The following is a 13,541-nucleotide window of genomic DNA, read 5'->3' on the forward strand; positions in this document are numbered from 1 at the left end:
CCGTTCTTGGCAGACGTGCGCGAACACAGAGAGTTAATGCTTTGGCATCTCGCTCGTTTAAGTCTTCAGGTCGACTGGGAAAGAGCAACTTTGCCCCGTGCAGAGGATCCTTTTTCTCAGTATGGAAATAAGACTCGGTCGACTAATTGACGTGTTTAACAAGAGCGCGCAACCAGTCAGTTTTGACTTGCCTCGGTTTAATTTGAGGGAAGTACGCGGTCCCTCTGAAACAATTTCAGAAGCTCCTGGACATATGACAGCATGCTGCGGTTGTGACGCCGCCCGAGCTGCTTCATATGAGACCGCTTCAGCATTGGCTTACGATCGAGTCTCGAGGAGAGCGTGGCACACCGACATACACCGTGTAAACATTGCACCTGCGTGTCATTTAAATTTTTCCCTGTGGTAGACCCGGCATTTCCGATAGAAGATATGCCCCTGAGGGGTCTCCTGGCATTCTGTATATTGCAATGCCCTCAGCACGGGATGATCAGCCACGTATGACGGGCTTGCAGTCTCAGGGGTGTGCATAGCACCCCAACTGCCGCGAGCGGTGCGCTGTATATCTGGGACTTGTACGCTCCGCTATGGAGATGCGAGGGAAGGATGTATTAGCCGACACCAATAACATTGCGACTGTTGCGTTATTTACCGTTAAGGCGGTTTTGCGCTCTCGTCACCTGTCGCATCTCGCTCGTCATCTCCTCCTTTGGAGTCAGAAGCATCTGAGGTCCCTTCGTGCCATTTACATCCCGGGTTCGCTCAATACAGCGGCAGACGCGCTTCCCGAGCTGCGCCCCCGGCGAGTGGCGACTCCACCTCCAGACGGTCCAGCTAATTTGGAAGAGGTTCGGTTGTGCGTAGATAGATCTGTTTGCGTCGCCGGACGATACCCACTGTCGCCTATTTTATTCACTAACCGAGGGCAGCCTCGGCGTGGATGCGTTGGCACACAGCTGGCCGCGGGGGGTGCGTAAATACGCATTCCTTCCAGTGAGCTTTATTGCGCAGACACTGTGCAAAGTCAGGCAGGACGAGGAGAGCCTTTTATTAGTCGCCCCGTACTGGATTGGTTTTCAGAGTTAATGCTCCTCGCGACAGCCCCTCCCTGACGATTTCCCCTGAGGAAAGACTTTCTTTCTTTAGGAAGGGGCACATTATGGCACCCGCGCCCCGACCTGTGGGATTTCCATGTATGGTCGTTGAGCGCGCGCAAGGTTTAGGTGATTTATCGCAAGCGGTATCTAACACCATCGACGCGGTTTTTGAGCACCGTCCACAAGACGGGCTTACGCGCTTAAAGAAACCTTTTTCGTCACCCGGTGCTCTTCGCAACGCGAGGACCCCAGAGAATGCCCATTAACATTGTGCTTTTATATCTTTAACATAGGTTAGATGGTAGGCTGTCCCTCCGCCATTAAAGTTGATATCGCCGCTATTTCTGCTCATCACTCTCTTATCAACGGCAGATCAGTTGGCCGGCATGATTTAATTATTTCATTTTAAGAGGCGCTCGCAGGCTAAACCCCTCGCGCCCTCCCTCTTTCCTCCTGAGACCTGTCCATGGTGCTGAAGCCTTCAGGTCTCCCTTTTGAGCCTTTGCAGTCTACGAGTCTGATGTTTTTATCAATGAAAACTCTGACCCTGATAGCATTGGCCTCCATGAAGAGAGTAGGGGATTTACATGCATTCTCTGTTGACGATTCGTGCTTTTAGTTTGGTCCTGCTGTCTCACTGAGACCCAGACCAGGCTACGTGCCCAAAGTTCCCACCACTCCCTTCAGAGATAAGGTGGTGAGCTTGCAAGCGCTGCCCCCGGAGGACGCAGACCCAACCATGGCTTTGTTGTGCCCCGTACGCGCACTGCGACTCTACGTGGATCGCACGCAAAGCCTCAGGACCTCAGACCAGCTCTTTGTTTGTTATGGTGGCCAGCAGAAAGGGAAAGCTGTCACTAAGCAGAGGATGTCTCATTGGATAGTTGATACTATCGCCCTGGCTTATAATCTTCAGGGTATTCCTTGCCCCTTTAATTTAAGAGCGCACTCCACACGGAGTGTTGCCTCATCTTGGGCTTTAGCTCGTGGTTCCTCGCTAACAGACATCTGTAGAGCTGCTGGTTGGGCGACACCTAATACGTTCACTAGATTTTACAGTGTTCGTATCGAGCCTGTATCCTCTCGTGTTCTTTCCTCATCAGGGGGAGCACGGAGAGCAGTCTCGCAGGTCGGCTTGCAGCCTCCAACTGATGCTTCATAACTGTGTCAGTATGGAAGGCCTTCAGAACAAAAATGCGTAATGGTTTGAATTGTTCTTCCTCCGCTGCCTTGGCAGCCTTTGTTGCGGAGCATTGGCTGTCAGCCTTTCACTAGCTGTATCCTCGCGAACCTACGTGTCTGGCTCGGGCTCCACATTGTGTCCCACCGGGTTCCTTTGTGAGTATTTTTCCGTGGGGTTAATCCTACCAGCCCACGTTTCCCTTAGCAGAGCACTGCTTTGCTTACACAGCCACGGCTGTCTTTATTCCTCAACTACGGTTGACTTCGCCCACCATTAGCCCTTAAGACGGGCGGTGGCTTCCGCAGCGTTCCTATCCCGCTCAGGTAGGGCGCTTCCCAGTCGCTGGCACTTCTGTGGGGTTAAAGGAACATCTAGTGCCCGGCCTTCTGCCTTAAAACCTATCTCCTCCTCCTTAAGTGGAACCGGAGGGCTTTACGCAGACACTCGAAGAGGTCAGCCCCTAGTGGCGTTTTGGTAGGGATTCCCAATTCGTCGGTCACGACGTGACGTCGTAGTGACCGACTGAAAGGGAACGTCTCGGTTACGGATGTAACCCTCGTTCCCTGAAGGAGGGAACGGAGACGTCACGTCCCGTCGCCACAGGTGCTGCCACCTGCTGTTTATCGGCCGGTCTCATTTTCCCGGCTTTCTCAGCGAAAAGAAGCTAATTTCCCTATTTGCACCTGCTGCTTATAAAGGCACCTGGCGGGGCGGCGCCAGCATTATGCAAATATCTCAATGCCAAGTTCATTGGCGTTTTAGTAGTATACGAAGCAGATTGGTCTCTCTAAGCGAGTTCCCAATTCGTCGGTCACGACGTGACGTCTCCGTTCCCTCCTTCAGGGAACGAGGGTTACATCCGTAACCGAGACGTTTTGCCTTTAATCAGATTTAAACCGGTTTAGCATTGGCCCACTTTGTATGATAAAAAAAAACGCTGAATTTTTTTGAATCTCCATTTTAATTGTGATATATTTGAATTGAAATATTTGATATTAAACTTCAAATGCAATCATGGCTATGAGATCATTCTTAAATTGTCTTGTCTGTGTACCTTTCCTTGTTCTTTTATCTGTACATCTATCATCTACCCGTTCAAATATCCGAGTATTAATCTCAGGCGTCATTGTAAGTGCTGTGACGACAGTAAATAGATTTGAACTACGATAACCTGCGGTTTCTCCCCTTTGGCAAAACTATTAGTAAACAATGACTCTTCAAATTTTTGTCTGACATTCATATAATTCCTTTTTATTCACATGACTCTGAAATCATCATCTAAATTTAGACCGTGTTTTCTTAGCCTATTTTACTGGATAATTAATATATCCATATAACAATACTTATAATCAATAAGCAAATCTAAATGCAAAGCAAATCTTCATAACCACTATAATAACTGGTATATATTACATTTTAAAATGTAAGATACTTAAAATTTACACAGTGTATGCATCTTTATAATACTGAGGGACATTCATTGTATTTGTTTTAATGTTTTTAGGTTTAAGTACAAACCAAGTATCAGAAAATAATTTTTGGCATTTTACTACCTCAGATGAACTTACTTGTTTTAGGAACATTTGCATATTTTAGTGGAAAACAAAAGCTAAGATCTGTGGCAGTGCTGCTTTATATTTCACTTTTTAATGTTTATAGTCATTGTTTTAATGTCTATTGCAGGTTTAGGAAAGTGGAAGTGGAATTATTATTTACCATTTACATATACAAGAAATCTCCCTATAGTCTTATCATATAAATATAAGCAAATAAAGTTCGTGAATCCGACCTGCGGCAATGGAAACACAACACTGCTCCTCTTGATTAGTCTCAGGATTGATGCGAACCGGGACGTCTTTCAGTGTAAGGGAAAGGGGGGGCAGGGCTGGCACGCGACCCACCCCACACATCTGAACCGATCCCAGTGCCAACTGCTTGACCAGGGTCGAGCCGTTCTGAACAAAGCTGCCGTTAAAAAAAAACACATTTAAGAAACACTTACCAATCACTTACAATACAACTGATCATAAAAACAAATCAAACCTGGACATTTGTTTGAGTGCAGCATCTACAGCTGTGGCATAGGCGCCAAGGATGATGGCATCAAAGTAACGTGGCACAAGATAGCGTGGAATATGTTTGAGATACGTAAATATGGCACTGAACCACTTTCCCACCTGTAGAAAAGAAAATGAAAAACAAAAAAATTAAAATTGTAGTACACAATGTAACTACAGAAGAGTCAAGTTTTAAATAGGAAAAATATCGAAACTCTTTGGTTATTTTTTAGCGCAATGCTAATGGTCTAATCAGATTCAATGCATTGTGCTAAGCTATGCTAAAAGTGGTAGCACCAGACCTCGGAGATCAGCTGAATGGATCCAAAACGGTAAGAATATAATGTTTAACTCTAGGGGAGCTGGAAAATTTTTAAGTGGAAAGAAGAAGTGTAAGAGAAATAGAGATTTTTTTCTTACCTCGAGCAAGGCTCCACCTTTATTAATCAAGCGAGCGCTCACATAATCGATCATCCAATCCCCTTGTCTGAGATTTTCACAGAACGGATGTCCGAGGTCATTTTTGGGGCGAATCTCAGACAATACAGACATAAAACCTATGACAGAATGAGGTTTGCAAGCAATCACATGACCTTTGACACACAGTAACCCAAAACCTGTTATGGGCAAGGCCCTAAGGGGGTATTTTATACCTTGTAAGCCTCCGTACTTTAAAGGCTTCCAGGATGGAATATTATAGCAGCCACTTCCATCTTCCTGTTCCTCAGCCTCACAGCGAAACAACACCACGTTCAGATCGGTCAAAGTCAGTTTGGACATTAATCTGTCAGATAGTTTAAAATAAAGCTTCAGTAACTGACCTGACCCAACATGAGCCCATTTACACCCGGAATGAAAATCGCTAAAATATCACGCTTTGCAATTTTTTTCTTTCGCTTTATGAATATGCTGTAACACCATGGCATCCATTATAATGTAATGAATTCATTTGTAAAACTGAAAGCTTTGCTAATACTCAACTGGTGGATTATGACAAGCATGGGTAAAATTCCCAGAGAATCCAAATACAGATAAGATGCAAAATTTGCCAAATGCAGAAATATAAATCTTAGAGCTTCCCCTCAAAATACAAAGACTACAAAGTGTAAATACAGATGTGTCTCACCTAGGGTTGCCAGCTGTCCCGTATTAGCCGGGACGTCCCATTTTTTTGCCTAATTTATTTGTCTCGTACGGGAAGTCCAGTGTCCCGGTTTTTGACTGCTACAAAAGCTCAGTTTGTGTGTTTTAATTAGTTTTTGATGTTGCAGCTTACAGAATCTATGTTAGTTTAGTTTTATCACACGTAAGATTAACGTGAATCTTTTTTGACCCTTAGTGCGGGAGTCACAAATGTTTTGTCTCAGACATATATTAAAAGATTAGTCCATTTTCTTAAAAAAAATCCTGATAATTTACTCACCACCATGTCATCCAAAAAGTTGATGTCTTTCTTTTTTCAGTCAAGAGGATATTATGTTTTTTGAAGAAAACATTCCAGGATTTTTCTCATTTTAATGGTCTTTAATGGACCCCAACACTTAAATACAGTTTAAAATCGCAGGACTCGAAACGATCCCAAACGAGGTATAAGGGTCTTATCTAGCGAAAAAATATGTACTTTTAAACCACAACTTCACTTCTTCCTCCAGCTGTGTGACGCGCCAGCGCGACCTCACGTAATTGCGTAATGCTGTGGAAAGGTCACGTGTTACATATATGAAACGCACATTTGCGGACCATTTTAAACAATAAACTGACACAAAGACATTAATAAGTATCATTTAACATACAACAACGTCGTAATGGTCCTCTTTCTCCACACTTGTAAACACTGGGGCGTAGTTTCGCACACGTCATTCGTGACCTATTGACGTGATGACGTATTATGTGAGGTCGCGCTGGCGCGTCACATGACCGGAGATAGACGAGAAGTTGTGGTTTAAAAGTGCTTTTTTTTGCTAAAGATGACAATCATTTTGCTAGATATGACCCTTATGCCTCGTTTGGGATCATTTAGAGTCCTTTGAAACTGCAATTTTAAACTGCATTAAAACTGTTAAGTGTTGGGGTCCATTGAAGTCCATTAAAATGAGAAAAATCCTGGGATGTTTTCCTCAACAAACATAATTTCTTCTCGACTGAACAAAGAAAGACATCAACATTTTGGATGACATGGTGGTGAGTAAATTATCTGGATTTTTTTTAAGAAAATGGACTAATCCTTTAAAGGTAATGGTTCAATTTGTCAGGATCCGTCAGAATCATGTCTTTTATTATATCTAGTCTTTGTGTTCGGGGTCCTGGCAGTACCATGTTCTATGTGGGAAATGTGTGGTTTTAGTTGTGTTTTACTCTGACCAAGCATTTCCCGGGTCTCGTCACTTTTTCCCCGATCCCTTACTCGTAATGATTTCCAGGTGTATGTAATTTATTTTGTCCCTATTTAAAGTCCTTGTGCTTGATGTTCTTTGCTTGTGTGTTGTATTTCTTGTTGTGAGTATCCTGTGCTGAAAGTATCCTGTCTAGTTTATTGTTATTTAGTAGAGTTTGTTTGTAAGTCATTCTAGTTTAGTTAGTGTTTTTGTTATCTTGTATTTGTGATGTTTTGCCCCCTCGTGGGTTTTGTTTTTTCTGTTTTTGTCTCTTTATTAAAGTCATCAGTGTTTTTTGTTACATCCGTCTGCCCTTGGGTTTTTGTCTTGCCAACCCTGACACAATTAAGGGACTGTGTTAAAAGTACCTAAAAACTATTTATAAAACTACCATATGTTGCCAAGGCACAAGAGTTATAAATTAATATTTAATTAGAAGATTAGTTATCATTTTGACAAATGTCTTAAATACACTGTATGCACAAAACCATATCCACACTGCTGCTGCAGATCATCTTCCCGTATTTCAGAGTAAGAAGTTGGCAACCCTAGTCTCACCTGACCACTGATCTGGTTGAGATGGATCTTAAAACCAGGTGTAAACAGGTCCCTTATAATAAAGTGTGGATTTAGCTTTTAATAATAACTTAAGCATGGTTTAACTAGAAAAAGTACAGTAAAGATGACTCACAATCCTAATGGTATCTTGAGGATCTCAGGAACATTACAGTCAGTGAGACTGCCATGCTTGTAGGTCCGGTTAAATTGTGACAGTTGAGTTCGCAGAAAGCCGACCATGTTCTGAGAATTTGGATCAAGACTCACCCTATGGGATCAGACAGATGTATTATGTAAGCACTCCTGTAGCTTAATTGGTAAAGCATTGAGTCAGCATTGGGTTCGATTAGCAGAAAAAAAATGTAATGAACTATAAGTTTATTTGAATAAAAGTGTCTGCTGAATGCATACATGAAAATGTAATATTCAATACAGCAACTGCCCACATTTAATTAGTATTTTGTTTCTTATAGTATTTAAAAAAAAATATAAAAGTATTATCTCTGTATAGGGTTTTATACAAAGTCAACTGACAAGTCAAGAAAATGTAGGGTTCAAAGTTATGATGAATGAACAGTGCAACTCATTATATAGGAATTTATCATATAACATAATGGGATTTGGGATTAATTTCACTTGGTGTGTATGGGTGTTTTTACCTGAATGCTATAACACTACCGGGGGTGAGCTTTTCAAACAAAATCTCTTCAACAAACTCGTTGCGGCCCTTTGTGGTCGCGTTTCCACGTTTAACTATTTCACTGTCCTTTACCTACAGGGGAAAACAAACACATAACATCTAAAACTAACAATAACAATCTGCCTGAATTCTCACACAACAGGTTTTTCTGTACATGTACATCGTAAAAATTATCCACCCCTCCTTTATGTCATGCTGTAGTATCGTATTACCTTTATGTGTTCACGGATTTCAACCGTGCACTTCTGCATGCCATTAATGAACTTCTCATCTTGCACAAATGACTCAGCGTTTCTCTCCACCATTCTCGCCTCTAAAATCACCTCATGGATTTTACCTGCACAACCGAACAACAGGTTTTATACAAAATGTTAGGCAGGGTTCAAAAACAGCACCCATTCTTGGAATACAACTGTATGTAACACAATATGCAACATTATACAGGTGCAACAGTTTTCCCTGCTGGTCTAGACAGGCCACTAATTTAGATTTATGATTACTTTGCCAACAAATAGGCCTGTATTTTTTAGCAATGTATATGTTTATGTGTATCTTCCTTGTAAATGAAGAAATACATAATTAAATGCAAGCATTACGGTGATTTTGCAATGGTTAAGTGGTATTTTTAAAAGTGTGCTGGAAATTTCCTTAACCAATAGTAAAAACACCCTAAAACATGGACTCTATGTTATGTTAAAGGACCCCGATGTCCTCAAAACATTAAATTGCCAGAATTAAATCCTTTTGCATGCCATCAAAGCCTGAGGGTGAGTAAATGACAAAGTTTACATTTTTTAAAAGGTGCCTAAGAATACATTAAAATAATATGCTAAATTGTTCTCAGATAGCTACATAGAGGGTGTGTGGCTTTTTAAGTGCAAAAATGATTCATAAACATTTTTATATGTCCCTAAGATTTTCCCTTAGAATGAAATGGTCTATTATTACCAGTGGCGGCTCGTGACTGCTCATCCGAGGGGCGCAAATTCAAAATAAGTGTTCGGAGTGTCATGTGTATTGCTCGTGTTTTCAAAATATGTGTTTGTTGCGTCATGTGTACGATGTGCATCATGTGTTTTGTCAAAATAAGTGCCTGCTGCACATGCGTCACAATCGTTTATGATAAAAGAGATGCTCACGTTCACAAAATACACGCAAGACACTCCCTTAACACTAAACTCCGATTACGCATGAGATTATGCGAGTATCTGGCAAACATGACCGTCTCTTTTATCATAAACCCTTTAGAGGCGTCTGCAGCAGGCACTTATTTTGACAAGACACGTGATGCACACAGGATCGCTCGACGCGCAGAACACACATTTTGAAATAAGGAACCACACTGACGGGCTACATACATGTGACGAGCTTTGCATCGAGCGCCCAAGAAAAAGAAGTCACCGGCCGCCACTGATTATTACTTTTTTTGAAAGGGTCATGAGTAATAATGTTTAGCTCTGCTCTGATTGGCTGTTTCTCAGAACAGTTCAGTTCAGTAGCTCTATGTGTGTGTAAACCGAACTTTGGTTGAGCCTGTATCAGACGAAGATACAGATTTTAAGTATCTCGTAAAAAATATGAGGTCACAGGTGTGACTCTATAAGTGTGATTGCAGTGGTAACTTAAAGGAATATTCCATTTTCTTAAAAAAAAATCCAGATAATTTACTCACCACCATGTCATCACAAATGTCTTTCTTTGTTCAGTCGAGAAGAAATTATGTTTTTTGAGGAAAACATTGCAGGACTTTTCTCATTTTAATGGACTTTAATAGACACCAACAATTAACACTTAACTCAACACGTAACAGTTTTTTTCAACGGAGTTTCAAATGACTCTAAATGATCCCAAACGAGGCATAAGGGTCTTATCTAGCAAAACGATTGTCATTTTTGACAATAAAAATAACAAATATACACTTTTAAAGCACAACTTCTCATCCAGATCCGGTCGTGATGCGTCAGCGTGACCCCACGCAATACGTCAAGAGGTCACAGAGGACGAACGCGAAACTCCGCCCCAGTGTTTACAGGTGTGTTGAAAGAGGACCGTTCCTACGTTGTTGTATGTCAACTGATACTAATTAATGTCTTTGTGTCAGTTTATTGTTTACAATGGTCCGCAAATGTGCATTTTATATATGTAACACGTGACCTCCCTACGTCACTACGCATTTACGTTAGGTCGCGCTGGACCAGATCTAGACGAGAAGTTGTGCTTTAAAAGTGTATATTTGTTATTTTTATTGTCAAAAATGACAATCGTTTTGCTAGATAAGACCCTTATGCCTCGTTTGGGATCATTTAGAGTCCTTTGAAACTCCGTTGAAAAAAACTGTTAAGTGTTGAGTTAAGTATTAAATGTTGGGCTCTATTACAGTCCATTAAAATGAGAAAAATCCTGCAATGTTTTCCTCAAAAAACATAATTTCTTCTAGACTGAACAAAGAAAGACTTCAGTTCAGAAAGACACAGATCAGTGAGCAATAAACCGACAAAGAGCTCTAAAGCGCTATGTTTGTACCTGGAATATACATTGGTGCCAGATGTTTTTTGTACTGGTGTGTGTCAGGGTTTTTAAATGCCGTACGAGCCACTGTCACAACAGACTGATGTGTGCTGGGGCAGTGCCTGGTTATAGCCACTGTGTCTTCATCTAGTTGATCGACATAAACCTGTAACACATATAATGAACATATTTGACCCTGAACCACAAAATCCAGTCATAACTGTCAATTAGTTGTTAATTATTTGCTAATAAATAAGCTTTCCAATGATGTATGGTTTGTTAGGACTGGACAATACTTGATCGAGATTCAACTATTTGAAAATCTGGAATCTGATGGTGTTACATATAAAAATATTGAGAAATCGCCTTTAAAGACAAACACATTAACAACACATATTACAAAAGCTAAATAACTCTTAGTATATATTTGTGGCATGAAATATAAAAAATATATTAATGGAACAGGATCTTAAAGGGGACATTTGTCTTTTTCCATGTTTAGGTGCTATAATTGGGTCCCCAGTGCTTTTATCAACCAAGAAAATGTGAAAAAGATCAACCCAGTAACTTAGTTTTGATAAAACCATTTTCTGCAAGCATGGAAAAAATAAGTAATTGAAATTTGGCTCCCCCTGTGATGTCAGAAGGGGATAATACCACCCCTTAATCTGCACTATCCAACCACATCACTGCCATTTAGTGCAGCGATCAGCTCATTTGCATTTTAAAGGACACACCCAAAAATGACTAATTTTTGCTCACACCTACAAAGTGGCAATTTTTACATGCTATAATAAATTATCTATATGGTATTTTGAGCTAGAACTTCACATACATACTCTGGAGACACCAAATATTATTTGACATCTTAAAAAACTCTTGCGAAATGTCCCCTTAAATATACTAAATATCCTACTGATTTTTAACCCATACAATGTATTTTTGGCTATTTAGATACTTATGACTGGTTTTGTGGTCCAGGGTGACATTTAACCCCTTAAAACAAAACTATATACACATTTATATATACCACAGGTATCTTAACATTCACACAGGTATTTATTTACATGATACTTAAGACATTAGACTCCATTTTTACTCCATTCCAGCATCTATGACTATATTCATTGTGAGAACTGGTTAATCTATACACAAGTTGATCTACACAAGTTTGGCATCACCAATTCACCTAACCTGCATGTTTTGGGACTGTGGAAGGAAACCGGAGTGCCTTGAGGAAGACAATTCTTTGTTATTATATAAATCAAAAAGTATTTTTCTATAAATATTTGGCTTTTGAATCCATTCTTGAAGAGAAATGTGATTTCATTTTGGACAAAAAAAAACATGTAATGAATTTGATATCTTTCAGGTTATTTAAGATTACCCTGACCTGAGTAAAGCTCTTCTCTGCCAGCTCTTGGTGGAGTTTGTTGAGTGCCAGTTTTCCTGCCATTATGCCAGTTTGCAGGTTCACTTCACCAACAGAAGAGGGCAGTGCACTGGGGTTCCATTTGGAGTACAGACGCTCCTCTTTTACTACTGAAATCTGAGAAAACACACACAAGAGGGCTTGAGGTTTTACCAGTTAACATCCTCTACTGGTGGATGTTGCAACTACAACATCTTTTTCAAAAATCCCACAGGAATGTATTCTTTCTGGCTAAATGTAACATTTATATCACAAATACACAATACAGAAGATGTTATACTAGTGGGCTCAGTTGAGCAACTGGGATGGATTAACAGGATGCTAAAGGATTTTTTTTCCACTTCAACGTGTTTCCCACAGCAGCTTTTGTTTATACATAAATAGTGACCAACATAGTAACGGCTCTAGATGGGTAAGTACAGGCAGATTATTTTTGAAGGTTAGGTACCAATTAAAGTGTTAAACGAACAATGGGTATCTGTGCATATATAATCGGTCTCTTTACAGTTGACTCATTGGGCAGTTTCAGATATAGCTGATGTCACTTTACACATTGTTACCTGATGAGGAATGAGCTCATCGTATCCTCTAGTGCTGCCTGTGGCACAACAGGCCATAGAGACGATAGCAGAAGTGGGTAAAGCATCATACACCGAACGAACCTACAAGATATAAGGTTCAGAAAGACTTTAGTTTAAAATTGATTATGTAAAGTATACAATCGAAATGAAATGAAATGTACAGTAAAAACAGTGCTAACATATTTATAATACAACATAACACTTAAGATTTAGAGCAGTGTTTCTCAAACTTTTTCAGCCCAAGGACCACTTTATCTTCCAATTTTTTTCTGAGGACCACCTAACAGAGTCCCACTCTAACACGCCCCCAAAAAACAACAAAATAGGAAGGATAAGCTAAATTTAAGTTTAATATGCAACTGTTTCAAGTCAAAACACAAATGCTATGTTCAGAAATTATTATATTAATTTTATTTCATTTGAACAAGTAAATGTGAAATGAGTTATAGCTTAATGTGAACATCAAAATGCACATATGAAAAAAAAAACTGCAATTAAACATACTGTAACAACCTAGGTCCCACTTAATGTCATTCCAAAGAGCCATTAGTTTAAAACTGAGGTGGTGGGTATATGAAGTCTATGGTTGTAACTATGGTAAAAATAAAATGCTGAAAAAAAATTCCCCTTAATGTCCAAAATCACTGAAATTACAGGGATTTTACACATGAAACGAAAACTATTAGATTTCAAAACTAATAGATCTGTGGATTTTAGCTGCTTTCAGAACGCTTGATCCTTCTTTTGACTCCTCTTTGGTTTAGCCACCGATCCATTTTTACGTTATTATAACAGAATGGCAAGAACTGTGCATTAAGTTTTCCAAGTGCATTATAAATCTACTTAAATAAGTGACGATTGTATAAACACTTGCCTCCTCTTTTGGCGGACCACTGGGGGGGTTAGGCGGACCACTAGTGGTCCGCGGACCACTACCACACTTTGAGAATTACTGATTTAGAGGGATAGTTAACCTAAAAATTATAAACTTATGAAATTATAAAATTAAAAACAAATTATTTACTGCTCTTTACAGTTCTTTCAGAAAAA

At 40.1% G+C, this 13,541-nt stretch overlaps 1 protein-coding gene across 1 annotated transcript in view; it reads right to left on the minus strand.

Annotated features, from left to right (window-relative positions):
* LOC135740283 (glycogen debranching enzyme-like) overlaps positions 1–13,541 on the minus strand; it is a 32,227-nt gene that overhangs the window by 9,039 nt on the left and 9,647 nt on the right. Inside the window, exons 14-23 of the mRNA XM_065258501.1 lie at positions 12,471–12,572; positions 11,872–12,027; positions 10,494–10,644; positions 8,183–8,307; positions 7,930–8,042; positions 7,404–7,538; positions 4,991–5,121; positions 4,758–4,894; positions 4,324–4,457; positions 4,070–4,245 (exon numbers count right to left, since the gene is read on the minus strand). Of these exons, the coding sequence (XP_065114573.1) occupies positions 4,070–4,245; positions 4,324–4,457; positions 4,758–4,894; positions 4,991–5,121; positions 7,404–7,538; positions 7,930–8,042; positions 8,183–8,307; positions 10,494–10,644; positions 11,872–12,027; positions 12,471–12,572 (1,360 nt within the window). The remainder of the gene's footprint in view (positions 1–4,069; positions 4,246–4,323; positions 4,458–4,757; positions 4,895–4,990; positions 5,122–7,403; positions 7,539–7,929; positions 8,043–8,182; positions 8,308–10,493; positions 10,645–11,871; positions 12,028–12,470; positions 12,573–13,541) is intronic.

The sequence above is a fragment of the Paramisgurnus dabryanus genome, chromosome 22 (genome assembly GCF_030506205.2).
Source record: "Paramisgurnus dabryanus chromosome 22, PD_genome_1.1, whole genome shotgun sequence".
Taxonomy (NCBI): domain Eukaryota; kingdom Metazoa; phylum Chordata; class Actinopteri; order Cypriniformes; family Cobitidae; genus Paramisgurnus; species Paramisgurnus dabryanus.